We start from the raw sequence: 27,973 nt of genomic DNA on the forward strand, positions 1-27,973 counted from the left end.
AAAATTACATGTTTCATTTGTGATTTATATGTAAATGGTCTTAGATTTACAGTATTTTTTTGTAATAACAATCGTAATTATCTGTATTAAGCTTTTCTTGATAATTTTTAAAGATAATTATTCTGTTTTTTAGAGGTTTATGACTCTATTTTAACAATTAATTTATGTTAAAAAAGAAAAAAAAGGATTTTGTTACCATGCACACCTTTATGTCACATGTTTCATTTGTGATTTATATGTAAATGGTCTTAGATTTACGGTGTATTACTCTATTCTAACAATAAATATATGTTAAAAGTAAAATATATTTTGTAATATTACAGTAATATAGGCTAATTATATAAAGATAATTGCTTTTTTTTTACAGTTTATTTATGTTAATTAACGGACAGTATTTTTCCGAAAATGTCGGTTATTTTACACTTTTTTTTCTTACAGTGTATACTTCATAAAATAAACTTGTAGTATACTTGTAGTATAGTGCTTTTTCGTAAGGATGTGAAGTTTATTTCTAAACAGAGTAATCACATTAGTATAACGCGTCACTGCCTCCATTCACTTCCAGCTGTTGCTCTGTGAACTGTGGACTCTGGGCGTGTTGCTTGCACTGTCACTCTCAACCTTTAGCACCAGATTAGGTCGATCACAGTACAGTCAACTTTGTAGCCTGACTACCTCTCTAGAACTAAACCATGGCGCTTCAAGCGAGAGCTCTGTTATCCTCTAAATGGCTCGCGGAGGCTGTGCAGCTGCAGGTGCAGCTCCAGAGGAAAATGCGCATCTTGGACTCTTCTTGGTTTTTGCCCAAACTGAGGCGCAACGCGAAGAGCGAGTTCAAGAAGAGGCACATCCCGGGCGCAGCTTTCTTCGACATAGACCAGTGTTGTGATAAAACGTCTCCTCTGGACCACATGCTGCCGTCAGAGAAGAGTTTTGCAGATTATGTGGGTAGGTTGGGGATAGAGCGAGACACGCACGTGGTGGTGTACGACGCCAGCGAGTTCGGCGCGTTCTCTGCGCCGCGCGTCTGGTGGATGTTCCGGGTGTTCGGGCACCGCGAGGTGTCGCTGCTCAACGGAGGGCTCCGGACCTGGCAGCTGGAGGAGCGACCGGTGAGCGACCGGTACGTCAGACCTACACCGGCCGAGTTCAGGGCCTCTCTGAACCGCTCCTGGATCAAGACCTATGAGGACATCCTGGATAACCTGGACACCAAAAGGTTCCAGGCCTTTTTCAACATATTATACTATGACTTTCTTAATATTTTTTTTTTCGACATAATATACTATGACTTTTTTATTCATTAATTTTCGACATAATATACACTATGACTTTTTTCGACATATTATACTATGACTTTTTTAATCATTTTTTTTCGACATGATATACTATGACTTTTTAATCATTATTTTTCGACATAATATACTATGACTTTTTTAATAATTTATTTTTGACGTAATATACTATGACTTTTTTCGAAATATTATACTATGACTTTTTTAATAATTTTTTTTCGACATGATATACTATGACTTTTTAATAATTATTTTTCAACATAATATACTATGACTTTTTTTTTTAACTTTTTCGACCCACTATACTATGACTTTTTTCGACATATTATACTATGACTTTTTGAAGATTTTTTTTCGACATAATATACTATGACTTTTTTATTCATTCTTTTTTCGACGTAATATACTATGACTTTTTTAATAATTTTTTTCCAACATAATATACTATGACTTTTTTATTCATTCTTTTTTCGACATAATATACTATGACTTTTTTATGACTTTTTTCGACATATTATACTATTTTTTTTTGATGATTGTTTTTCCAGGTTCCAGGTGGTGGACGCCAGGCCAGCGGGCAGGTTCAGAGGCCTGGACCCTGAACCCAGAGACAGTGAGTATAGTCTGCAATGATGACTCTGTTCTCTTCAGGTCTCCAGCAGGCTGAACGCAGCTATACATTATGGATCCTATTCACAGGAAGATTGTTTAGGTAGATTATTACTAAAGGTCTGTGGAGGACGGAACCTGCCAAAATAAAATAAATAAATAGATCAATGACTCGATAAATAAATAAATATGTCATTAAATGTAGCAAAATAATCTAAAAAAATATTTGTAGCCATAAATTGATATTTCTGTTTTAATTTGCTTCTTAATTTATTTATTTTTGTTTTAAATAATTGATAAAAAAAATAGCTAATAACTAATTAAGCCCCCTCATTTGCACAATGAGGCAGAAATGCATAAAGAAATGTATAAAGAAAAGAATACAGAAATAAATAAGTTGGGGAAATAAGTAAGAGGTGAAATGCAAAGGGAAGATTGTGCATAAATAAATAAATACATGCAAAAATAGATAAATGATTCGATAAATAAATAAATATGTCATTAAATGTAGTCAATTAATCTAAATAATATTTGTAGCCATAAATTGATATTTCTGTTTTAATTTGCTCCTTAATTTATTTACCTTTGTATTAAATAATTGATAAAAAAGTAGTAGTAGTAATAGTTAATAATTAATTAAGCCCCTTCATTTGCATAATGATGCAGAAATGCATAAAGAAATGTATGAAGAAAAGAACACAGAAATAAATAATTTTTGGGAAATAAATAAGGGGTGAAATGCAAAGGGAAGATCGTGCATAAATAAATAAATAAATAAAAAATACATGCAAAAATAGATAAATACATAAAAATAAATGCAAAAATAAATAAATAAATGTAAAAAGTAATATAAATACATTATATGTATATATATATATATATATATATACATATAATATATATCAATATTCAATGCAATGAACTACAGTTTGTCCCAATGTTACATTAAACTCTTAACGTGTAAACATAAAGTTCAGTAACTTATTTTGTTTGTTTTTATCATAGACTGTATAACCACTGTATAGAAGTGGATGTCATCAACGTGACGTCACCCAGTGTCGCCATTAACCATTTCCTAACCCTAACTAAGTGGTTGTGTTGTCTAAACCTAACTTCCTGTGAAAACGGATGTTTATTTTGAAAGGACACTATGCATGTAACAAGCTTATATTGACACGCTGTCCCTGGTTTAACAAATAAAAATGTACGATTGCGATTTTGAAATTGATTTTTTATTGCCAGAGTTGATATATTTGCTTCATTTGAGTCTATGCGGAGGTAGAAGGAAGTTACCGCTTTTATTGTTGTAGTCTGAGTAAAGTGACGTCATATCCGTTCCGTATCCGTCAACCAAAGCCGAAACGAGAAAGTAGAAAACGGTGGAGCGTCCGCGTGGATACGACCTGCACCCTCACATGTTAAATCCAGCGTGCTAAACACTATACAACACTTTGGGTTTCCCATGTTGACAGGAAAAGCAGAGCTAGACATCAAAGCTAAAACTGCATGTTAACTCTGTCACGGACAGTTAAACGTTATCGCATTGGGGTAACGTGCGGTCAAGCCAGCTATCACTCTCATCTCCGTGGTAAATGGGCCGACGCTACAACTGTAGATAACCCATATACTGACATTTATGTTAAATGCATTCAAGCGGCCCCGATCGCAATACATATTGAATCAGCACCCAGGTATCGCGATAGTATCGAATCGGGAGATAGGTGTATCGTCCCAACATCTAGTAACTATAGTAACCCCATCACAAAAGCAAAACAAAACATGCCTGAGGCTGCATGAGCTCAGCATGAATTGAATTTCCCCCTCATGGAACAGTCTTGTTTTTGCATTCGGTGAGAAACACATAATGGTCCAGTGATTCCACGACTTCCTTGTAGGCTTTTTGCAGAGTTTACTCTGGACAAACACACAGACAGGCAGGCAGCAAGCTGAGCCTAAACCACCGGACAACACAAACACATAGGGAGAGCGAGCAATAAGGATATGCTCGCATAAACATGTACTTTATCTACGCTGACCCACACACACACTGCAGAAAGACAGTAGCCAGTAGACTGAATGACCTAGATATTGTCCACTCTTAGATATGTAGATCTTTTCAGATAGCAGTCTTGATAAGACACCAGTAGTACGTGCCTTATCTCACTCACACACACACACACACACACACACACACACAGTAATACACACAGGTGTGCTGTTAGAGAGCCCATCGGCAGGCGAAACTACATATGAAAGCAGTCTCGGCAGTGAACTTTGACCTCAGGCAAAGGAGATGTTTTTCCAGCCGTATGTAATTTAGGGAAGTGTGAGTGAAACTGGTACTTTCCTTTTTTGTCAAATCAAGTGAATTATATTTGCTCCTTAATTCCCGTATTTATAACATAGAATATAACTCTCCATTTTTGTTACAGCTGTGATAATCCTCACAATTATCTTGGTATCTTTCCTCTACTCTCCTCTTTTGGTACAGACCGAAATAGCATTGAATAACTTTGAATAAGATATTTGCCTTTAAAATATGACTGTATTATAGTTAGACAAAGTTGTACAGCTGGAAGTTTGTCCTCTTTTGTTAAAAGGCATTTTTTTTTACCTTTTTAAAGTATTGAAAAACTGTTGTTTTGCTAATAAAACTATTGGTGATCGTAGTGAAAAATGTCAAACAATGATTCTCTCTACTCGCTATATGTAGTCTCTAAGATGTCGGCGACCCCGACGACTCATTTTAGCTAAACTAATCAGCTGTTCCTCGTCCATGTTGCAGCACACTCAACGTGAGCGACAGGAAAAAAAATGGAACAGGGCGTCCGACAAAAGTTCAGCTCAAAACGTTGCACCATGTCGCATCGCATCCGGTTAGTACACTGTGTGAGGCAAAGACTAGAAACCCAAGCTGAAACAGCCTGTAGTTCTTCTACCAACTACGTCACTGCCACGTAAAATGACGGCGCTGGACGCAGGAAGAACAGATTTTGCAGCAGAGTACTTATTGCTTCAATCGACTACATTTAGCATCAACACTGATCTGATCTACATAAAAAGGTGCAGAATTTTCCCTTGAAGCTGAATCACAACCATCAGTCTGAATGTCTCAAACAAATCCTGAACATTATGAGCTTCTGTGTGGCGCAGCGCTACTTTATGAGAAGTCGCCTTTATCAAAAAATCTCACTGTCATCCTCTCTCTTTCTGATTGACAGACACAGAGCCAGGCCACATCCCCGGCTCCATCAACGTGCCCTTCCACTCCTTCCTGTCTCCGTCGGGTCACTTCCTGCCCAAGGAGCAACTCCAGGCTCTGTTCGCCCGAGCCGGCGTGGACCTCGGCCGTCCCATTTGTGTCTCGTGCGGCTCGGCCGTGACTGCGTGTCACATTGCACTGGCGGCCCATGAATGCGGGCACCCGGGGGTGTCGGTGTACGACGGCGGGTGGTCGGAGTGGTACACCCGTGCCGTCCCCGAGCACGTCTTATCTGAAGGACGGGGGAAACATGTGTGATTGGTTCAGGATAGCAGGAGGTGATGGGTTAAGACTGGATCCGACTGGATGACAAGAAAGATGACGTTATTTGATTGTTTTTGTGTGCAAAGGTTTTAAAGGAATGGTTTGACATTTTGGGAAATACTTCCTGCTTCTTTGCTGTCTTGGCGAGAGACACACAAATCTGCCATCCAGCATCTACGAGTTTTACTAATTTACACGTTACATCTTGTCCGTTTAGTCTGTGCACAAAAAGAAAAGTAAAAGCGACAAGTTGTCGTTGTCAGAGCGAGGCTAGTCGGCTTGCCGCGGTGCTCGGGCACACACTGATTACATCACGCACCCACCGCCCCCAACAGAAATAAAACCCATTAGTTCATTTTGGCGTATCAGCGCGTCCTGATTCAACATCCTGCGTTGCTGTATAGCTTCATATTCAGTGTACAGTTATGAGAGTGATATCAATTTTCTCATTTATTTCTCGGCAAAAAAGCTATGAAGCAAAATTCCCAAAATGTCAAACTATGTGAAATCCATATGCTCCACTAAGTGACTTTTTATTTTCACTCCAAAGATATTAATAGAAACCTCGACCAAAGAGCCACTAATATGTGAACACTAAACTTGACTGTTTAATCAGTTTTAAAACTAGAAAAAAGGTTTGTTTACAGCTGTAATGCTTATGTTGGAATAAAAAAAACGTTGAATCACAATGAGCCGGGAGTTGTGGAAATCTCATGTACATCGACTCCTCATGTAAATATATGTGTTTGTGTATTTGAAGGGACTTTAAGCCGAAGATAGAAGGGACACAAACTGACCTGAGATAATCACCAGTTAAAGAAAAAGTGCCCTCACAGAATGATTTGAGTCCAATAAATGTTTAAAATTACAGCCATGTTTTGTTGTTTTTAAATAGTTCTTTATATTGTCACATCGCAATTACAATACACTTTAAAGCTCATTATTATCTTTATTTATCTGCGGCAACCTTTGTCAGGTTCCCAGGCTGTGTTGGTGGTAACAAATATTACATTTAGCTATTTATTTGTTCGTATTTATTTCTTTTACTATTTGATATGATGAGTATGATTTATTATTCTAGTTTGCTTTATTTAGATTTGATTTTTGATACTGTTTACTTTTGCTAGTTATTTGTTTAGTTTAATTATTTTCTTGTTTAGTATATTTAGTTTTTTGCACAATTATTATTTTGTTTTCTTTCTTTTTTTATGAATTGGGTAAAACTGTGTGCACCTGCGGTTATATAGATAGGTAGACAGGTAGGACCAGCATGCACCTGGGTGGGCTTATGGTGTTTACCAGCACAAGAGAGGCAGCGACATCCATGTTTTCTTTGCGCTTCATTTGCTTGCTTTTCTTGGATAAATAAAATCAGAAACACATAAATTTTTGCATGTATAATGGACTCTTTTGCCTGCGTAAACCACATACCCACGGTGCGCCAGACTCAGTGGCCTTTTGATTTAGATTTTTCCGCCACTACAACTATTACCTCGACATGTTCGTGGTCCACCTCTTTACCTTCTTTCTTAACCCTCAATTGCATGGTGTTGCCAAATGACAACTATTACTTTATCTCAAAATTACTAAAAGGTACTATTATAACATCCATGCTCTACTGTTTAGTTGTGAAAATGGGATCTCATGCTTAAAATGTGACAACTAATTGATCACATCACATGAGCGGTAAATCCTGTTGGCACTTTCCCATGTGACACTGAGAAGGTCTGAGGGCAAACAAAGGTGACTAATTGTTCTATATTTGGGCAAAATTCCTTCAAGACAAAGAAAATGATTATTTAAGAGAAGTCAAGTGACAAATATTCCAGGTTCAAAGAAAAGGGAAATGGAAGTTTCTAAAAGTCCTCATTTCCTCTTCTATAGTGTGAAGCAGCCACTTGTCAAGTCATGGTCATTCCGGAGTAATAAGGTCCTCTTAAAAGTCTGTTTTTACGGATGTCGTACAAATGACACAAAAAGGAGTCCTACCTAATTCTTCATCTGTGCTGTTCCATCTTTCCAGCCTGAGGGAGTAGCCGTCTCGTCCTGGCTCTAACTGGTGAGTGTGGTGATCTGATAAAGATTTCTGTTATCTCGCTGTGAACATGAGGTCCACTGTGCTGAGGATAGATCGACCTACAGGGGAAATACACAGCCTTTCGGGAATATATATATATTTTTTAAATATAGGTATATTAAAACCACGTAATTTAATGTCTGGATTTCAAAATGATGAAAACAGACCCGAGACCGGCGGGATGCCGACCGACTTTACTGTCTTTCAGAGGCTGTGCTGGTTCAGTTTTAGGACTAGAGTAAAGACACAGATATCATACTAGAAAACCTAAAGAATCCATTGGTACCAACCATGTCATGCTACCATGTCGGCAAGGAGGTTAAATAACACTTCAAATTTGGGTTAGTTTTTAGCGAGGAAAAACTGGCATGGCCATTTTCAAAGGGGTCCGTTGACCTCAAGATATGTGAATGAAAATGGGTTCTATGTGTACCCACGAGTCTCCCCTTTACAGACATGCCCACTTTATGATAATCACATATTTTTGAATGCAGTATAAATGTGTTATTTCGCCTATTCTAAAATGATGTATTTGAATATTTCTGCATACTGGGCTCCCTAAACAGTCATTAAACAATGACATAAATTGAGTATGACTGTAAAGCTGAGACTCTTGTGAATCCAATGAGCCCAACTGTATTCATGTGTGATGATGTTAGTCCCCATAGGAGACATTTCATTGTAGTTTTTTTTAACTTGGCCTTACTGTCTAAAATGACCTGTGGTGACCTCTAGGATAATCACAGCCTCATGAAACTTTACAACCACAAACTAGAGACCTAGAGCATTCAGAGGATGGATGGCTTTCCTAGCTAGATTGACAATAAGGGGGTTTCTGAGACAGTTTACACAACAGTGCTCACTGAAATCGCCGAAAAATACAATTCTTGAAAAAATCTCCAAATGTCAAAAGTTTTTGATACCAGATCACAGCATGGCTTTTTCTATGGAGTTCCTCAAGGTCTTGGTGTCTTAATGTGGTATTTTGGAGGGATTATTGATCACTTTATCAATTCTCAAGTGGTAAAAGAAATGGTTAAATTTAGCACCAAATCTGTGTAACAAATGGTATCAACCCCAAAAATTGCTCCAACAATTTATGAGACATAATAGAGCATGGCGATGACCATCATACACTTTAATCATAATGTTTTAAACCCTTTACAAGTTATTCTAATTAATTTATTAATGTTTATTTCTGATTTATGACTATAACAACTTGCTTAGCAGCATCTCAAATTCATCTTCAGGTTCTCAGCTTTCAGATGATGTACACCACTTCTATGTGACATCTACTGTTGACCTGCTATCTCCCCCTAAAGACTCCCTGTATCCCCCTAAAATGGGTCTATTGTGGGTCTCAGAGTGTTAATGACAAAAAAAAAAAAAAGTTCATGATGGTGGATTCAAACAGTTTCCACTTGAGGGCAGCATAACGTCTGACAATTGAGTTTTGGACCCGATGGAGAGACGAATATCTCCCTACTCTTTAACCACGGAGCAACTCTTCAGACCTACCTGTTATATAACCAAGTGGTCTAAGATGTTAATGTTAGGTTGTTCATATTTACCTGTTGCTCACATAGCAGTATATTAAGTCTATTTTTGTGTCTTATTTTTCACTCCAATGTCATTAAAGTCATTAGAGGAGCGAGCACGCTCACTCTCAGACTACCGCTGCCTCGATCGATTAGTTTGTTTGTGCTATTGTGTGACTTTGGTGAATCCGAACTAAACACAAACAAACTAACCTACCGTGAAGACAATGGAGTAGAAGCGCTGCTGGGTCTCTGTGGTAATCACATACAGGTGCTCTTTGGATTCCTTCAGGTGTATTGGGCTCATTCAGTCTTGTGAAGGACTCATTGAATGGGTGAAAAAAGTACAAAATGCAAGTCTCCCTCAAAAATAATCCAAGGCACACTGTAGTGTTTGAACAAAATTAAAATGCCTTTATTTTACATGTTTACAAACAATTATTGCCATGTAAAAATAAAGGCATTTTAATGCCCTTTACATCCCTTCTCAAGACTGAATGAAACTAACCTACCGTTTCGTGATGTAAAATTACTGTTTTTTTCAATGGAGTCTGGTTGCTTTGGCAGAATAGTTCCATATTATAACTTTAAACCATGTTTTATTCTGCATTATAAACACAACCAATGAGGTTTTATGAAATATAATCACATGAACCTCTTTTTCATAGACCTGCTTTTGTCTTTTTTAGGGGGGTACAGGGAGTCTTTAGGGGGAGATAGCAGGTCAACAGTAGATGTTACATAAAAGTGGTGTACATCATCTGAAAGCTGGGAACCTGAACATTAATTTGAGATGCAGCTCAGCACCGTGTGTCATGTTGTTATAGTCATAAATCAGAAAAAAAAAGATTATTTAATTAATTAATTAATTAATTAATTATATTAAAATAAATGATTAAAGTGTATTAGGGCTAAGAACATTATGATAGAAGTATAGGGTGGTCATTCCCATGCTCACTTATGTCTCATAAGCAGCAAATTGTGGGTTGAAACCATTTGTATTGTTTGGTGCAAAATTTAACCATTTAGGAAAAGCGCTGCAAGAAGCTCACAACACAACGGAAACAATTTCCAGGGGACTCTAAAAAGTGATGCACACGGCTGGGACACTTGTTGCCATGGTTTGTGGCGTATGAAGTTATAGAGAGCTCCGAGGATGATGTATTTTTGTAGTCCAACCAGGAAGTTAGCATCGGCTTGGTTCCCTCGACAAAAAGCCAATGGGATTGTTTCAATGGGTTTTGGATTGTTGCAGAAAATAAGCTCTCTCACACTATCACTCATTCATCACACCCACTCATCTTCAACCGCTTATCTGGGGTCGGGTTGCGGGGGCACAGCTCCAGCAGGGGACCCCAAACTTCCCTTTCCCGTATCACATTAACCAGCTCTGACTGGGGGATCCCGAGGCGTTCCCAGGCCAGTGTAGAGATATAATCTCTCCACCTAGTCCTGGGTCTTCCCGTGGCCTCCTCCCAGCTGGTCGTGCCTGGAACACCTCCCTAGGGAGTCGCCCAGAGGGGACATCCTTACCAGATGCCCGAACCACCTCAACTGGCTCCTTTCAACGCAAAGGAGTAGCGGCTCTACTCCGAGTCCCTCACGGATGACTGAGCTTCTCACCCTATCTCTAAGGGAGACGCCAGCCACCCTCCTGAGGAAACCCATTTCGGCCGCTTGTACCTGCGATCTAGTTCTTTCAGCCATGACCCAACCCTCATGACCATAGGTGAGAGTAGGAACGAAGACTGACCGGTAGATCGAGAGCTTTGCCTTCCGGCTCAGCTCTCTTTTCGTCACAACGCTGCGGTATGCAAAGCGAATGCAATACCCCCCCCTCCCCCGCTGCTCCGATTCTCCGGCCTATCTCACGTTCCATCGTCCCCTCACTCGCGAACAAGACCCCGAGATACTTGAACTCCTTCACTTGGGTTAAGGACTCATTCCCTACCCGGCGCACACTATTAATACTACATCAATCGCTCTGACCGTCAAAAAACGCCGCGGGTGGGTTTACATTGGAGTTATCTGAAAGCCCAGTTTGTCACATACTGTTGCTAAAGGGGGCCTCCGTGCATCGATTTCCGATGCCGAGGGGCGCCGACCGAACGGTGGTAATTGACAAGTTGGGAGTGAGAACGGGTTGAATAAGCACATTTCCCCAAAAATGTCAAACTTTAAAATAGACTCACAATTTACCTCCCCTTTACATATGCAAAGCAAGGTAACAAGGAGGCACAAAATAGTGAAGGTTCCTTGAGTTTACATTAAGACGTGTGTGTGAGGGTATTTTTCAGGGTTGTTGTAGGGCCTAGTCTGGGAAAGCACACACTTACTTCTCAGTGAACCGAAACTTCCGTTTCTTCTGTGCCTGAAACTATAAAGGGATGAACGTGAAGTGAACACGAACAACGGTAAAAGAGAGCCAACACTTAAAAGGGGTTTTCACCTTGTTCTTCTACACTTCTTGAAACATGGGATTGTGTACCGGCATTCAGGGGAAACCACACTAACCACAGTTTTTTCTATCTCTTTACTCAGAAACCTTTCCTATACGTCACTTTAGGTCGAGATAGTCTGGAAGCTTTAGAAGGGAAACAAAAGGTTTCAGTACATTCTGAATGAGTCTACAGACATGGATCGATCATTTTGAACGTACGTGATGAGAAGGAAGAAGAGAAAGACTCTGGACAGGTAGGTTTGTGTGTAAATTATCGTTGGTTAAGAGCTATTTCTTTTATGTAGATCAGCCATAGTTTTCAGTGTCATGAATGAATGAGTCAGTGAGGGGAAATGATGCTATAGCAGAAGTGGTAATGATGATGGAGAGGAAGATAAAGCAAGTTTAGAAGTGGTTTTAGTGCGTGTGTCTGATAATGACGACGATGATGACCACATTTATCATGATAATGGTGAAACAACAAGATAAGAATAAGACATTTTGTAGTAAAAGTACTCCATTGACGTTTGATAAAATCTGTCTTCTTGCTTAATGGCCTCATGTTCTGCCAATGAAATATGACAATGACAGGTGTTTTGGACAGGAAATAGATGTCTTGGGTTGAAAGTATGTAATTGTGGAAACAAACTTTTCTAGCCTTAAAAAAAAGTCAATTTAGAGGTTGATTAATAGTCATGTCTGTGAGCTTTTTCAAATTAAGAGTTTCATCCCAGTAACCATAACAATGTTCACAGGTAAATTATGATGTGATCCTGCCATACATACATTATAAGTTTTCATACAAACAGACATGTGGGGAGGTGAGAGATGGTGGAGGAAGTGTGGGGGAGTGAGGAGAGAAAGATAGTGACCCAGATAACTCTTAATGGGTGTGATTAAAAAGCCACATCAGTAGTGTAACATGATCTTGTGTGTCAGCCACTCTGTGAGGCTGCGCTTTGGGTTAAATGCTAATGTCAGCATGCTAACATGCTCACAATGACAAACATGCTGATGTTACCAACCAAAGTATGTGGACAAATTTAGCAATTTTGACCGGATGCTGATGCCAGAGGAAAAGTGGGGAACATTAATGTTTGTACCAAATTACCAAAGATAACAGTTTACATGACATTTCACTCACACGTGTTTTGGGACACATGGTCTGAATCATGAATGTCACATCGCTGCTGCTGCTGTTTCAGGTTGTGCTGTTTACTCCTACGTGCTGCACGCTGCTGTCGCAAGTTATGTTGCTTCATCCCACCGTAACCCCACTCTTCCAGTTAACCCAACCAACGAAGGCATTTTACAACACTCTACATTTCAGTGAAACGTGTCTGCTGGGTTGCAGGTTTTAATGTGCTCCTCTCAACATCTTAACATTAACATTCTTAACTCTAGTGCAATGCACCATACAAATAACTGGTTAATTCAGTTTTCCAGCAGGCGGCAACCTGTCTCACCAATAGCCTGTATATTAGAAGTGGACGTAGTCACCGTGACGTCACCCATTGGTTTGTGGACTACGGCTCTGAAGCTTCGAGTTCGACATTTTGTCCATCACTATCTTGTTTTTGGAACCAGCAGTGACAAAGAGGGTGGAGATTAGCACAACTGAACGCCGCATAAGACATTTTTAGGCGACCAAAAAGGTTATAATTAACTTTGACGAACTGAAAACACAGTGTGAAAGGGTTAAAGTCACACGGACAACTCCCAGACCGGACAACGGCGTGGTAGCGACCTGTCAAACACATGGTAGCCCCGCCCTACAGCATCCCCTGCTTTATGGTCTACGGGTCTTTTTCATTGCGCCAACGTGTCTCCTCGTTTCCTTTCCTCGCGTCTTAGTCCCGCCCACGGGATATGCGAGCGGAGGAGGCGAGGAAGAGATGCGAGGAAGCGAGGAAATATGTTTTGACATGAGACGTACTTTCTTCTTAAGCGTCACGTGAAGCGATGTCTGTTTCAGATAAGTGCAGCAGCTGATCATCACAGCTGGATCAGCTGTCAGCCGGCTTTAACAGCTGTAGAGACTTTAGATGGAGTTTGTGTCTGAACTTATCTAATAATACTAATAAAGAAACAGTTATCAGTGTTTTGTCTCTGTAGCCTGTTACCTGTTTAACAAACATCTGCACATGAATAACAGCTGCAGTCTGTATTTCTACTGTGGACTGAGTCCGGCTTAGAGGCTCAGGAACCATTTCTACTGTCAAAATGCCTTTCTATCTTTTATTCATTATTAGCGTCTGTATTTATTGATATTCTGATTGTGAGTTCATTATTTAATAACCCAGAATATGACTATAGCGTCTTTTGAACACTGGAAATGATTTATTAGGCTGAATGTTTGAGGGAAAATTGAAATGATGTAACGCACATCAGTCATGTGACTGAATGGAAACGACGATAAATTATGTAAAACAGATAACAGATCATGAAAAGAAAATTCTTTCTAATAAATGAAGAAAGTTGTTTGAGGACGGTTTGTTGTCGAGCTTTAAACAGCTCTTTCAGTGACAGACTCATTCAGCCGCGGCATGTGAATATAATCCAATCAATCTTATTTCCATATATGTATTTTGTATATGCAGTTCCCTTTGTTAACACTTTATTTTGAAAACCGGATGTAGTCACACTTCCTCTAGCTTCTCCAAGTGCATCGCTGGCTCTCCCGTCAGCTTCGTTCTAACATAAATGTCAGTATATGGGTGCTCTACAGTTGTAGTGGCGTCGGATGATTTGACCACGGAGATGAGAGTCCGCGCGTTACCGCAATACGATCAAAGAGTACAAGCAGCAAAGAGACAAAACTCTGGACTTCTGGATTGAAAACGCTTATTATATCTACAATATTGTATTGTCCAACACAGGCCATTTCAGTAGAATATGACAATAGAATAGAAATAATTTTGTTTTACATTTGTACGGCAATTTTTAGGGCGGACGTTCGTTTTTTTTTACTAGTCGCTTTCAGCACAAAATGGCGATGTTGCGATCACTTCTTGGCATTAAGGATGCTAATTTGAAAATGTTTCTTAAAGGGACTGTTTGTAACTTCTTACACGCATAAATCAATCCGGGTCGGTGCCCCATGCGCGCTCGCGTGTGGCTACGCTGTTCAGACAAGACTCCAACACAAACTACACGGAAGCACCAAAAACTCAAAGTTGTATCTAGTGAAGCCCGTCTGTTAAACAGTGTTGGCCGCGGTCGGAGGACGCGGGAGAGACCGTAGCTTTGGTCTCCAGGGCCGGAGTCTCTGCTGTACTCTGCTCCTCTGCTCCTCTGCCTGCCTTCACTTACAGCTCGCTCCACCTCACGTGCACCGCGCACACTCCACACTGCAGAAGAGTTAGTAGCTCTGAGAATATCTAGTGAAGGATCAGTTTGTGCAGAAATAACTGCTGCAGCTCCTCCAGACCAACAGAGGTTTCCCGTGTCTTGTGAAGTGACGGGGCTCCGCAGAGAGTTACGTTATCGTCTCCGACCGGGTGCCGGTGTCTTCCCTGTTTCCTCCGGCCGCGGTCGGGAGGCTGAAGCATGAAAAGCCGACACTAGGATCAGTATTGATTCATGGAGAGACCTTCGTCTGGTCAGCTAACATTACTGCCAAGCAGGTAAAATATATTGATCTTGTGGTTTTAGCTGATGTGTGTCGCCTCACTGTTTTGACGGATGCTCACTCACATTCACGTAGCGCGTGCACACGGGTGAGCGTGAGCAACAGGACGCTGACTTTCGTTGACTTAACGGCAACAGGTGACGCTGTTACAATCAATTTCTGAATCTTACAAACAGTCCCTTTAACCGATAACCGACCCTCGTTAAACTATTATTAACTGTTAACCGACAAGATTTGTGCGTTGCATGCAGCGCTGCGCCAGCTGCAGAGTATGAGCACAACAGACAACTGAGTCCCCAGTTCACCATCAGGACAGCTACTGTAGCAGCAATGCTGCTGCGTGTAGTGTCGCGGACATGCAGCCACTTTCCTAGTAAAAGTCTCCACTGCACATTTAGTATAGTTTAGCAGGTTGTCAGCTGTGTGTCGGCCCGGCGTAACTTTAGCGAGTGTCCAACAATGTGAGTGTATGTATTTGTGCTACGTTAGCAGCTCTAGCATTGCCGGTGACTTCGTGCTCGTCTGTCTGTCAGAGAGGCGAAACTTTAGCGAGTGTCCGACAGACCGCGTGTGTGTGGCAGCGGTGAGTGTGGGGTTGTTGGTGGCGTTATAGCTGTGAACATAGCAGTGTGTGTACAGTTTTTTTGTTGGTGAATACATGCTACAACTCCTCCGCTCCACACCGCTCGAGAGACCGAAGCCAACTTCCTGTATCCTGCAACTCCGGCTCCGCCTCTTAAGGCCGCTCCTCTGAGCCGCTCAGCTTTTTAATTCAATATTAATATTTCTTTTAACCGTTTAACCGCGTGAATTGCTTAAAATACTCGGTCGGTCAACAGTTAATTATTAACATCCCTTCTTGGCATTACATGTTCTTTGATACGATAGACGGATTTAAAATGTGAGGGTGCAGGTCGTATCCACGCAGACGCTCCGCCGTTTTCTGCTTTGTCGTTTTGTCTCGTTGCGGTTTGTTTTGGTTGACGGATACGGAACGGATATGACGTCACATTACTCAGACTACAACAATAAAATCTGTAACTTCCTTCTACCTCGGCATAGACTCAAATGAAGCAAATATATTAAATCTGGCATTAAAAAAACCCTAATGTTAAATGAAACTAGCCACCTCAGCAGGCAGTATTAATACATCTAAATTAAATGCTATCTACTGCCTTCCAACATGGCAGCTTTTAGAGGCTGTGTCCTTAGTCGTCTTCGCATCAGTAACATCCTACTTGCCGGGTAGTGAATGAGGTTTTTTTTCTTATTTGAACCAACAGTAGCTTTCTGGGAAAGAGAAAGGGGTTAGGAAGTGGTTGAGTTTGTGTTTTCTGTGCACATGTGTGTGTATAGTTTGTGGTTCTTTCCGTGCTGTTTTTTTTGAGAGGGAAGTGAGAGAAAACAGTTTCAGCTGCTGGAGCCGTAGGGGAAGTCCAAATGTCAGTAGACAGATATAAAGAGAACAAAAACGTATCTCAGTTAAAGAGGTTAGAAAGAGGTAAACCTTTGAGAAGACTGAAGATGTGTTGTCCTGATTCAAAGTTGCTGCTTCCCCACTGAGGTTTTTCCCACTATGTGCGTCACTGATCACACCGTCAGCTGGGGAAGTTGTACAGCATGACTTTGAATCGTGTCATTGTGTGTCACAAAAAGTTATCTGATTACACTGAATGTGTCTCGTCACAGTTCCAATCAGCAACTTCTTCGTATTTTTTTTTGTTACACACTGACCGGTAAATGACAATTTCCAACTAAATACTCCAAGTTTGCAGCGTACTCACATGACGCCCGTGGAGTGATTTCAATCGTCATCCATTCCAGATAACAAATGACCTAAAAGGAAGTTGTAATCAGTGACATAATTCAGACGATAACTTGGCACTTTTGGTTCATTTGGTTAAACTGAATATAAAATATCACCTTCTGTTATTGGCACTATTTACCATCAGTTTACCAGTGGTGGAATGTAACTAAGTACATACAACACAGTCTCACAGCAGTTGGTGAAATATAGTCATGAAATTTGATCTATTTGATTTGTGTACATAAACCTCAATTTTTTCAGCACGACTTTCAACAACAAAGTGTTTTCCTACGAATGTCCAGGAACATGTGATGCACGTGTCAATTTCTGCTAGTACTAAAAATACTTAGTTAGGTTTAGGAAAAGATTGCGGTTTGGGTTAAAACAACTCCAGAACTGCTGTAACTTAAAGCAGCAGTGGGTAGAAGTGGAAAAAAAAACGTGTCTCTGTGTCCTCCGGTGCGCCTACTGGCATCTGCAAGATTTCACAGACCGGAGGAAAACAAGCAGTCAGAGCCGAGCTGGAGCCTTACCGTCTCTGAGCAGCTGTCAATCACTCGCCAACTCCGATTAAACAGTCAAACTAGGCAGCGCTGATCAAATATGAATCAATATTCTGTTACTATGATGCCTATTTCTCTCCTCAAATGTTTTCAGAAACATCTTGTAGTGTACTGTTTAGCTGTAAAATGAGAAAGTTTGAGACCCGGCAGCACGGAGCACAGCCAATAGCCAATCTCTCTCTGAAATGACCTGTGATTTGTCAAAGTTTAGATTAGATCGATTTTTTAAAGCCTGAAAACAGAGCCATGATGAGGTGCATAAGTCTAGTTTTCTCTCTTCACTTGAATTACAACATGCTGAAAGGTTATTATGGATTTTTTTCCCCCAATGATGCCAAAACATTTCTGCCTACTGCAGGTTTAAATACTGAAGTTACGTGACAAATAAATCAAAGTTAACTTCTGGTTTTACACATGACATGAACGCCGGTCACCTGAGTGAAAGTCCTGTGTTTTTTGACCCACCCATCCATCCGCTTTTCTTCCCCTACGCAGCGTTCGCCGCTCTCTATACTTCCCGGGTCGCACCTATGTGGATTACATAAGAATTGATTTTGTGCTGACCATCACAATCATGAATCAATACATTCAATTTCGTGACTATTTCACGATCTGTTGTGCGACTGGGCTGATATATCACCTTCTGTTATTGGCACTATTTACCAGCGGTTTACCAGTGGTGGAAGGTAACTAAGTACATTCCACGGTACTTCTATACTTCTACTCTACTATATTTCAGAGGGAAATATTGTACTTTTTACTCCACTATTTATTTGACACTTCTGCAAAATGCAGCGCTTTCGCTGGACATTTTAATGCTTAAGCTACAGCAAAATTATCAAGTTGCTAGTGAGGATGAGGATGTCCCCCGTGTGTGCAATCAATGCAATTCTTAATGGTTTTATCATTTTGCTAATTTTGTCAAACGCTGAGGACGACTCTCCACTCTCCACTCGGTAGAAACAACCTCTCAGCTGAAGGCTCACATTCATATAGAGACGTGTGGTGGCGGAACTGATACAGACAGGCACGTTTCTCTATCATCATCATCATCATCAGCCAATTTAGAAAAAAACCCAAAGGGCCGATCGACCTGTTTCATGGGCCTGTCGGACAAAATTTTTAAAAAGACCCAAAGGGCATGTCGGCCCACGCGGAAAAGGCCCGGTCTATCAGATGGCCAGTCCAGTCCTGGCATCAGTATTAACTGAGACAGTTTCATAACCATTTAAAAGTTCCTCATAGTACCTCTGACTATGGATAAACACCTCATACAACCCCACTTCAAATAATCCAAACTATCCTTTTAAAGGAATCTATGTAAGAATCAGAAATTGCTTGTAAACAGCGACACCTGTGGCCGTTAAATCAACGAAAGTCAGCGTCTCTCGCTTTTGCTTGCTCTACATAGACATGAACGAGCATCGCTCAAAACAGTGAGGCGACACACGTCAGCTAAAACCACAATATCACTCTATATTTCACCTGCTTGGCAGTAATGTTAGCTGACCAGACGAAGGTCTCTCCATGAATCACTGCTGATCCTAGTGTTGGCTTTTCCTGCTTCAGCTTCCCGACCGCGGTCAGAAGAAACAGGGGAGACACTGGAGTTTTGGTCGGAGACGATAACGTTACTCTCTGCGGAGTCCCGTCACTTCACAAGACACGGGAAACCTCTGTTGGTCTGGAGGAGCTGCAGCATTTATTTCTGAACAAACGTCATTCACTAGATATTCTCAGAGCTAAACTAACTCAGGTGAAATGATGTCCTTCCACTTCCGGATTATGGCCCCAACAGTGCTACTTTGCTTTTACCCATCATGAGATGTTTCTTGTGTGACACCTTGGTCATGAGACACCTTTTTATAGGCCATCAGTTGGGACTGAACCAGTTGATATTAATTTGCACTGACAAGGGGCCGGATTGGTTTCTAATTACTGATAGATTTCAGCTGTTGTCTTGGCTTTCCATGCCTTTTTGCACCTCCCTTTCTTCATGTGTTCAATACTTTTTCCCTGTGTCATTTCACATTATTACACATAACTTAATTTCTGAACTTATTTCTTTTGCACCTTTGGAAATATATTTACTGCGAAAAATGGTGACGTGTTCAATACTTATTTTACCCGCTGTATAACTTTGGTTGTTTCGTGCTTCCGTGGAGTTTGTGTTGGAGTCTGAGTTGTGGTGGGGGCTGGTCGCTTGTTGACGTTAGCGAACGTTAGCTATGGTTGCCCACTGTTAGCCCTGTAGCGGAGCTGAAGAGAGTAAAGGCACTGGTGCATAGTTTATGACGTCACATCCGTTGGATTTTCCCTGAAAAAAACGGGTCCGGGTTTTTCACATTAAAATACGGTGACCAGACGTCCCGGTTTGTCCGGGACAATCCCGGTTTCCGGTGTCCCGAGTCCCGACACATATCTGTAAAACACTCAAATGTCCCGGTTTTCAACAGTCACTAACAAATTGTTTTTAACAGTTTTCACAACAATTAAAATAATAATTATACTTACATAGATGTTTATCATGTTCCACTCATTAATTAATTTGTGCGCATGAGATAAGTATATAGAGAGCCAGCACAGTGCACTGCTGCAGTCTCTATGGAGTGAAGTTGCGCACGGTCAAGCCACAATTACGCACGGATGCAACAGCTATCCACTTGTTACATTAAATGTAGTTTTGATCCACAGAACCCTCCGTGCTTATGTGCACATCAAACGTGTCGTTTTGATTAATTATTCTACACAGTTCCTTCTGCGCATCAACAGGCATTTCGCTCCACTTATAACTCCCTCAGGTCCGTCTGTTCCTGTCAGTTTTTCACCCGGTGTCTCCATCCTGGCCAAAATGTCATCTGAGCTCCACAATTATAATTATAACCGCCTGAGACGAAACAAGTTGAAAAATAATGTACGTAGGCCCAGACAACAATACGTTTCCTCTGGGAAACTCTCTACAGGACTCCCAAACTGTCAGTGCGTCATGAGGGGGATGGCCCTGTGATTAAAGGGGGAGAGAGTAGTGAATGTGATAAATCATGATTGTCACTCACAGCCTCTAATGCACCCACCTATAATAATGCCGTCTTTCTGATCCCACTCCGTGCTCAAATGCGCCACAGGTGCGCGAAGTTAGCCATCCTGATGAAAACGCCTATGGTGCGTGCAGATTAGTGCGTGCCTGTGCGCGCATGCATGAACGTGCGGTGCATGAACTTGCGGTACACTAAAGTGTCCCGGTTTGGGGGTTTGATAATATGGTCACCCTACATTAAAAGCATTCTGCAGGCTGATAGAGGAAACCCAGAACGTCGTGGAAGGTCTCATTTTTTAGGTCAGGTTACAACCTGTTCACACATTGGCAATTAAGAGTGATTAAAAAAATATTTTTGATGTGTCCGTTATACAGAAGGACCTTCTGTTATAACAAACTACAAAGAGCTACCGATTTGTGATTGATACTGCTGGGCTGAGTGGCCTGGATCTAATAATACGGTGCTATACTGTGGCTTTAAGAGGATCTATGCAGCTCAGCTTCCCTTTTCTCACCTTTTTTTTAAAACTTTTTTTTTTACATTCTCAAATACCAAAAAAAAGTGACACAGTTACACGATGTTAACTTCCTGATTACTGGCACATTGGCTTGTTATCTATAATGCATAGAACTGGGAAGGTATACACTTCAGCTTTATGCCTCATAATGACAATAAGTTAATGATTATTATTTTCAGCCATTTGATTAGTGCTGTTTTAAGAAAAGGAAGTGAGTTAGCAGGAAGTGCACCTGTCAGTGCAATGGAACATTTGGTTTCTCAGAAAAAACACTCTGACCTTTATTAAAACCGCATAAACAGGTGACCGGGCTGTCTGCAAGAACTTGTGCTGTTTCCCCTGCTGTGCTGTGCAAGGAAATTGTACATATATATAGCACCGTATAATAGGGCTGTCAATCGATTAAAATACTTAATTATGATTAATCGCATGATTGTCCATAGTTAATCACAAATTATCTGTTCAAAATGTACCTTAAAGGGAGATTTATTAAGTATTTAATACTCTTATCAACATGGGAGTGGACAAATATGCTTGTTTTATGAAAATGTATGTTCATATTTATTATTGGAAATCAATTAACAACACAAAAAAATTACAAATATTGTCCAGAAACCCTCACAGGTACTGCATTAAGCATAAAAAATATGCTCAAATCATAACACGGCAAACTGCAGCCCAACAGGCAACAACAGCTGTCAGTGTGTCAGTGTGCTGACTTGACTATGACTTGCCCCCAAACTGCATGTGATTATCATAAAGTGGGCATGTATGTAAAGGGGAGACTCGTGGGTACCCATAGAACCCATTTACATTCACATATCTGGAGGTCAGAGGTCATGGGACCCCTTTGAAAATGGCCATTGGCGTTTTTCCTCGCCAAAATTTAGTGTAAATTTGGAGCTTTATTTAGCCTCCTTTATAACAAGCTAGTACGAAATGGTTGGTACCAATGGATTCATTAGGTTTTCTGATTTCATAGTAATATACATATATATATATATATATACACACACAGCAAAAAATAATATTTCTTTTTAACATTTATATTCTTACAAATTGTATAGAGTCCTTGAGAAGGTGTACTGTTATTGTTATTGTTATTGTAGAGAGTGAAAAGTGAAGGTTAGTTTTCGTATTCGGGGCTGTGGGTGTTTGTGGGTCGCTGTGCAGTGGGCTGTAATAACCACACACCGCAAATCATACCTGACACACACACACATGTATATTTGTCATCCTGTTTTTGACATACTTTAAATGTCAGTGTGGTTCAGATGCAAAAGCAACAACCGTTCATTATAACTGAATGTTGTGAAAAAGAGAAGAATCACACATGAAATCAAGAAGAGACATCAAACACCATAACAGACTGGGGAAATGACAAGCTGCAGGGAAGTAAAGGACGGTAAACAATTAACTTGTACAGGGGGGATAAAAACTGTAGCATCAACACTGAAGTAGCCAGCAGCCACCTGTGTTAGGACTCTATTGACGGATCGGTTTCTAGAAAGAGGTGCACAACAAGTATTACCACTAGAATATGTACTTATTGATCAGTTGAAGGAAAATACAAGCGGAAACTGCTCTGAAGTGTTAGCCACCAAAACTCAGAGGTGATGACGACACCCTCAGCGTAGGTGGACTTTTCTTGATTTGTGATAAGGTTTCTGAGTAGTGACCTTCAAGGAGTACAACTTCTCTATCTTTATCTTTACTGGTTGGCGGTTTGCAATTTCCTGTGAGGGGGAAAAACTTTAATTATAGTCTGCTGTTCTTTCGCAGGGCATCAAATGGAATGAAAGCAGCACTTTGTCTCAGATCCTGAGCAGCTTCACCAACAGGTAAGACACTCAAAGTAGAGACGGTTGTTTAGTATGGTGTTAAAAAGAGGATGTGATACTTACGCAGGCAGACAGCTGCTCTACTTTAATGTGGAGTATTTTCCTATTTTTCATGAGACACTGGTATGATGAGCGTTTAACTTTAAAGCACATTATCAAAAAATGATTTGCAGAGTTTTACACCCACATCTAATGGAACAGGCTGTGGTTTATTAACAGGGGGATTATTCATGGATCAACTGCTGTAACTGTAACTTCATATAATATGTCTAACGATCATTTCAAGTAGTTTGGTTTTGTTTATTTCACATTGAGAAGGAGCACATTAAAGCAAAATATTATGATGTCTTATTACATGGCTTTGTTGAATACTCAATTGGTCAATTGGTGATTGGTCAATCACGGCGTTCTACGGTCTGTTATTTCTTTATAACAGACCGTTGCTACGTATAACAGACCGTTGCTATGGGCGCAGTTCTGATGTTGAACTCTGTCGGACCGTTTTTGTGTCAAATTATTGATTTCTTGAGTAAGTAGCCATTGTGGTGGAAAACTGCTACAGGCCTATGTTAATCATTGTAAAGCGACGCATATATAACTACAGTATGATATGTTGTCATAGAAGGGTTAATGGAGAATCATTCTGACAGTGATAGTGACCTGTCCTCTAGAAAGTGCAGGAACAGTCAACATGAAATTAGACTTTGACACAGAGATATCTTGTGTCTATTTGTATTAGACCAGAACAGGCCAGATTGGGGAATTGCGGGAAAAACCTGTCAGAAGGGGATTAATCATTACCTTAATCAAGGGTGTGTGTTACGTCTTGATATACTGATGTACTCGAAAATACAAATCAGTTCTTGTGTTGACTGCAGAGACGTAAGGCTCAGGTCTTTTATGCAAATACAGGGTCTTTTGCATCTCCATCAACTTCTCTCTCCTGAGTCTGATTTTTCACCTACATATTTGGCGTCACGAAAAACAGGTGTTGGCAAGAGCAACGAGGACGATCCTCAAGGCGCAGCCTGCTGTAGTGGTCCAGTGGTTTCTCTCTCTGTGGCGAAGGTGGCCACCAATAAAAGGTAAGCAGATTTTGCTTAAACATTTTGCCAGGGAGAGATTGGCTGCTGTATAGCTGATGTATGCTGGTAAGGCCTAAATAATTAAATTATTGTGGGGGGGCTCTCCAAAATAGCGAACCATATTGTGATAGAGGATAATAATATATGAAAGGGGACGGACGTTTGTGGTGGTAGTGGCCGCCTCTCTCTCATATTGTGGCAGGTCGTGGTAGGTAGATAAGGTCGCTTGTTTTGGCCTTTTTTTTGTTGGGAGAGTTGCTTCTTTTCGGCTTGTTTCTAGAGACTTGGTTGCGTGTTTCTCTCGTGAGATCTGGCAACATTGAACATTTGAACATTACAAAAAACAGAGGCATGTAGCCTTTAAGTCCATCCATCCATCTTCAACCGCTTATCCGGGATCGGGTCGCGGGGGCAACAGCTCCAGCAGGGGACCCCAAACTTCCCTTTCCCGGGCCACATTAACCAGCTCTGACTGGGGGATCCCGAGGCGTTCCCAGGCCAGAGTAGAGATATAATCTCTCCATCTAGTCCTGGGTCTTCCCCGTGGTCTCCTCCCAGCTGGTCGTGCCTGGAACACCTCCCAAGGGAGGCGCCCAGGAGGCATCCTTGCTAGATGCCCGAACCACCTCAACTGGCTCCTTTCGACGCAAAGGAGCAAGGACTCTACTCCGAGTCCCTCACGGATGACTGAGCTTCTTACCCTATCTCTAAGGGAGACGCCAGCCACCCTCCTGAGGAAACCCATTTCGGCCGCTTGCACCCGCGACCTCGTTCTTTCGGTCATGACCCAACCCTCATGACCATAGGTGAGAGTAGGAACGAAGATTGAACGGTAGATCGAGAGCTTTGCCTTCCGGCTCAGCTCTCTTTTCGTCACAACGGTGCGGTAAAGCGAATGCAATACCGCCCCTGCTGCTCCGATTCTCCGACCAATCTCACGTTCCATCGTCCCCTCACTCGCGAACAAGACCCCGAGATACTTAAACTCCTTCACTTGGGGTAAGGACTCATTCCCTACCCGGAGTAGGCAAACCACCGGTTTCCTGCTGAGAACCATGGCCTCAGATTTAGAGGTGCTGATTCTCATCCCGACTGCGTCACACTCGGCTGCGAACCGATCCAGTGAGTGCTGGAGGTCGCAGACCGATGATGCCAACAGGACCACATCATCTGCAAAAAGCAGCGATGAGATCCTCAGCACACCGATCTGCAAACCCTCCTCCACCCGACTACGCCTCGATATCCTGTCCATGAATATCACGAACAGGATTGGTGACAAAGCGCAGCCCTGGCGGAGGCCAACCCCCACCGGAAACGAGTCCGACTTATTGCCGAGGATCCGAACACAGCTCTCGCTTTGGGCGTACAGGGATTGGATGGCCCTGAGAAGTGCCCCCCTCACCCCATACTCCCGCAGCACCCCCCACAGTATCTCCCGGGGGACCCGGTCATATGCCTTCTCCAAGTCCACAAAACACATGTAGACTGGATGGGCATACTCCCAGGCCCCCTCCAGGATCCTTGCGAGAGTGAAAAGCTGGTCCGTTGTTCCACGGCCAGGACGGAATCCGCATTGTTCCTCTTCGATCTGAGGTTCGACTATCGGCCGAACCCTCCTTTCCAGCACCTTGGAGTAGACTTTACCAGGGAGGCTGAGCAGTGTGATACCCCTGTAATTGGCACACACTCTCTGGTCCCCCTTTTTGAAAAGGGGAACCACCACCCCGGTCTGCCACTCCTTAGGCACTGTCACCGACTTCCACGCGGTGTTGAAGAGACGTGTCATCCAAGACAGCCCCTCCCCACCCAGAGCCTTCAGCATTTCTGGGCGGATCTCATCAACCCCCGGGGCTTTGCCACTGTGGAGTTGTTTGACTACCTCAGTGACTTCCACCAGGGTAATTGATGATGGTCCCCCATCAGCTTCCAGCTCTGCCTCTACCATAGAGGGCGTATTGGTCGGATTCAGAAGTTCCTCAAAGTGCTCCTTCCACCGCCCGATTACCTCCTCAGTTGAGGTCAACAGTGTCCCATCCTTACTGTACACAGCTTGGATGGTTCCCCGTTTCCCCCTCCTAAGGTGCCGGATGGTTTTCCAGAAGCACTTTGGTGCCGACCGAAAGTCCTTCTCCATGGCTGCTCCGAACTCCTCCCACACCCGCTGCTTTGCCTCCGTCACGGCAGTGGCTGCTGCTCTTCGGGCCCGTCGGTACCCTGCAACTGCCTCCGGAGACCTCCGAGATAACATATCCCGGAAGGCCTCCTTCTTCAGTCGGACGGCTTCCCTGACCACCGGTGTCCACCACGGTGTTCGAGGATTGCCGCCCCTTGAGGCACCTAAGACCTTAAAACCACAGCTCACCGCCGCAGCTTCAGCAATGGAAGCTTTGAACATCGTCCACTCGGGTTCAATGCCCCCAACCTCCACAGGGATGCCAGAAAAGCTCCGCCGGAGGTGTGAGTTGAAGATCTCTCGGACAGGGGCCTCCTCCAGACGTTCCCAGTTCACCCTCACTACGCGTTTGGGCTTACCAGGTCTGTCCAGAGTCTTCCCCCACCCTCTGACCCAACTCACCACCAGATGGTGATCAGTTGACAGCTCCGCCCCTCTCTTCACCCGAGTGTCCAAAACATGCGGCCTCAGATCAGATGATACGATTACAAAATCGATCATCGACCTTCGGCCTAGGGTGCTCTGGTACCACGTACACTTATGAGCATCCTTATGTTCGAACATGGTGTTCGTTATGGACAATCCATGACTAGCACAGAAGTCCAACAACAAACGACCACTCGGGTTTAGATCAGGGAGGCCGTTCCTCCCAATCACGCCACTCCAGGTGTCTCCATCGTTGCCCACGTGCGCGTTGAAGTCTCCCAGGAGAACTATGGAGTCCCCTACTGGAGCCCCATACAGGACTCCATTCAGGGTCTCCAAGAAGGCCGAATACTCCGAACTGCTGTTTGGTGCATACGCACAAACAACAGTCAGAGTTTTCCCCCCCATAACCCGAAGGCGTAGGGAGGCGACCCTCTCGTCCACCGGGGTAAACTCCAACGTAGCGGCACTCAGCCGGGGATTTGTGAGTATCCCCACACCCGCCCGGCGCCTCACACCATGGGCAACTCCAGAGAAGAATAGAGTCCAACCCCTATCCAAGAGTACGGTTCCAGAACCGAGGCTGTGCGTAGAGGTAAGCCCTACCAGATCCAACTGGTAGCGCTCCACCTCCCGCACAAGCTCCGGCTCCTTCCCCCACAGAGAGGTGACGTTCCACGTCCCCAGAGCCAGCCTCTGCCGCCCGGGTCCAGTCCGTCGAGGTCCCTGGCCTTCACTGCCACCCGTGTGGCAGCGCACCCGACCCAAGCGGTTCTTCCCGCAGGTGGTGAGCCCACAGGATGGAGAGGAGGGGGGTGCCACGTTCCTTTTTCGGGGTATCCCCGGCCGGGCTCCGTGGCAAGCCCGGCCACCAGACGCTCGTTGACGGGCCCTCCGTCTGGGCCTGGCTCCAGACGTGGGCCCCGGGCTTCCTCCGGGCCGGGTAACTCCTCCTCTGCCTCGTGTCGTCATTGGGTTTTTTGTGAACCATTCTTAGTCCGGCCCCTCACCTAAGACCAATTTGCCATGGGAGACCCTACCAGGAGCACGAGGCTCCAGACAACACAGCCCTCAGGGTCATAGGGACACACAAACCTCTCCACCACGTTAAGGTGATGGTTCCCGGAGATGTCTCAAATGTTGTTTGGTTTATCTATCTATATATATATATATATAGTTACATAATACTGTAACTCAGTCTGAGCACTGGTCCCTCTAAAGTCGTCCCTATTTTTCATCTCCAGAAACGCGCGTTAAGAATTATTAACAGTGTACATCAAACTCTTTCCTCTCAACCTTTGTTTTTGCTGTCCGTGTTTACCAATTCAACCAACTTCACATCGCTTTATTTGTGTCCAGCTCTTTGAACAGGACCCTTCCCTCATATTTCCATGAAGGGTATTCCTA

The 27,973-nt window shown here is 42.6% G+C and overlaps 2 protein-coding genes across 7 annotated transcripts in view; both read left to right on the forward strand.

Annotated features, from left to right (window-relative positions):
• Positions 1–626: 626 nt before the first annotated feature.
• On the forward strand, positions 627–6,119 carry LOC141765046 (3-mercaptopyruvate sulfurtransferase-like). The gene is made up of 3 exons (XM_074630887.1): positions 627–1,219; positions 1,844–1,908; positions 5,126–6,119. Exons 1-3 carry the CDS (start codon positions 693–695, stop codon positions 5,422–5,424), a joined length of 891 nt encoding a protein of 296 aa, XP_074486988.1. The 5' UTR covers positions 627–692; the 3' UTR covers positions 5,425–6,119.
• A 1,059-nt stretch (positions 6,120–7,178) lies between these two features.
• The window catches only part of LOC141765044 (uncharacterized), a 28,413-nt gene continuing 7,618 nt past the window's right edge, over positions 7,179–27,973 (forward strand). Inside the window, exons 1-3 of one of the 6 annotated variants that reach the window (XM_074630880.1) lie at positions 7,179–7,489; positions 11,587–11,739; positions 22,824–22,882. The gene's annotated coding sequence lies outside the window, so the exon portion shown is untranslated. Of the gene's footprint in view, positions 7,490–11,586; positions 11,740–22,308; positions 22,555–22,586; positions 22,675–22,823; positions 22,883–23,803; positions 23,968–27,973 lie in introns of those variants that run through there. The other 5 variants (XM_074630881.1, XM_074630883.1, XM_074630882.1 and 2 more) reach the window with 5 other exon arrangements.

This window comes from Sebastes fasciatus, chromosome 3, assembly GCF_043250625.1.
Source record: "Sebastes fasciatus isolate fSebFas1 chromosome 3, fSebFas1.pri, whole genome shotgun sequence".
NCBI lineage: Eukaryota > Metazoa > Chordata > Actinopteri > Perciformes > Sebastidae > Sebastes > Sebastes fasciatus.

What these genes read in the sequence shown, in the direction of transcription:
- LOC141765046 (XM_074630887.1), top strand. Translation starts at nt 693, where the DNA reads ATGGCGCTTCAAGCGAGAGCTCTGTTATCCTCTAAATGGCTCGCGGAG. An exon ending in GATAACCTGGACACCAAAAG is followed by an intron (nt 1,220 to 1,843) that starts GTTCCAGGCCTT and finishes TTGTTTTTCCAG; the next exon opens with GTTCCAGGTGGTGGACGCCA. An exon ending in GGACCCTGAACCCAGAGACA is followed by an intron (nt 1,909 to 5,125) that starts GTGAGTATAGTC and finishes TCTGATTGACAG; the next exon opens with ACACAGAGCCAGGCCACATC.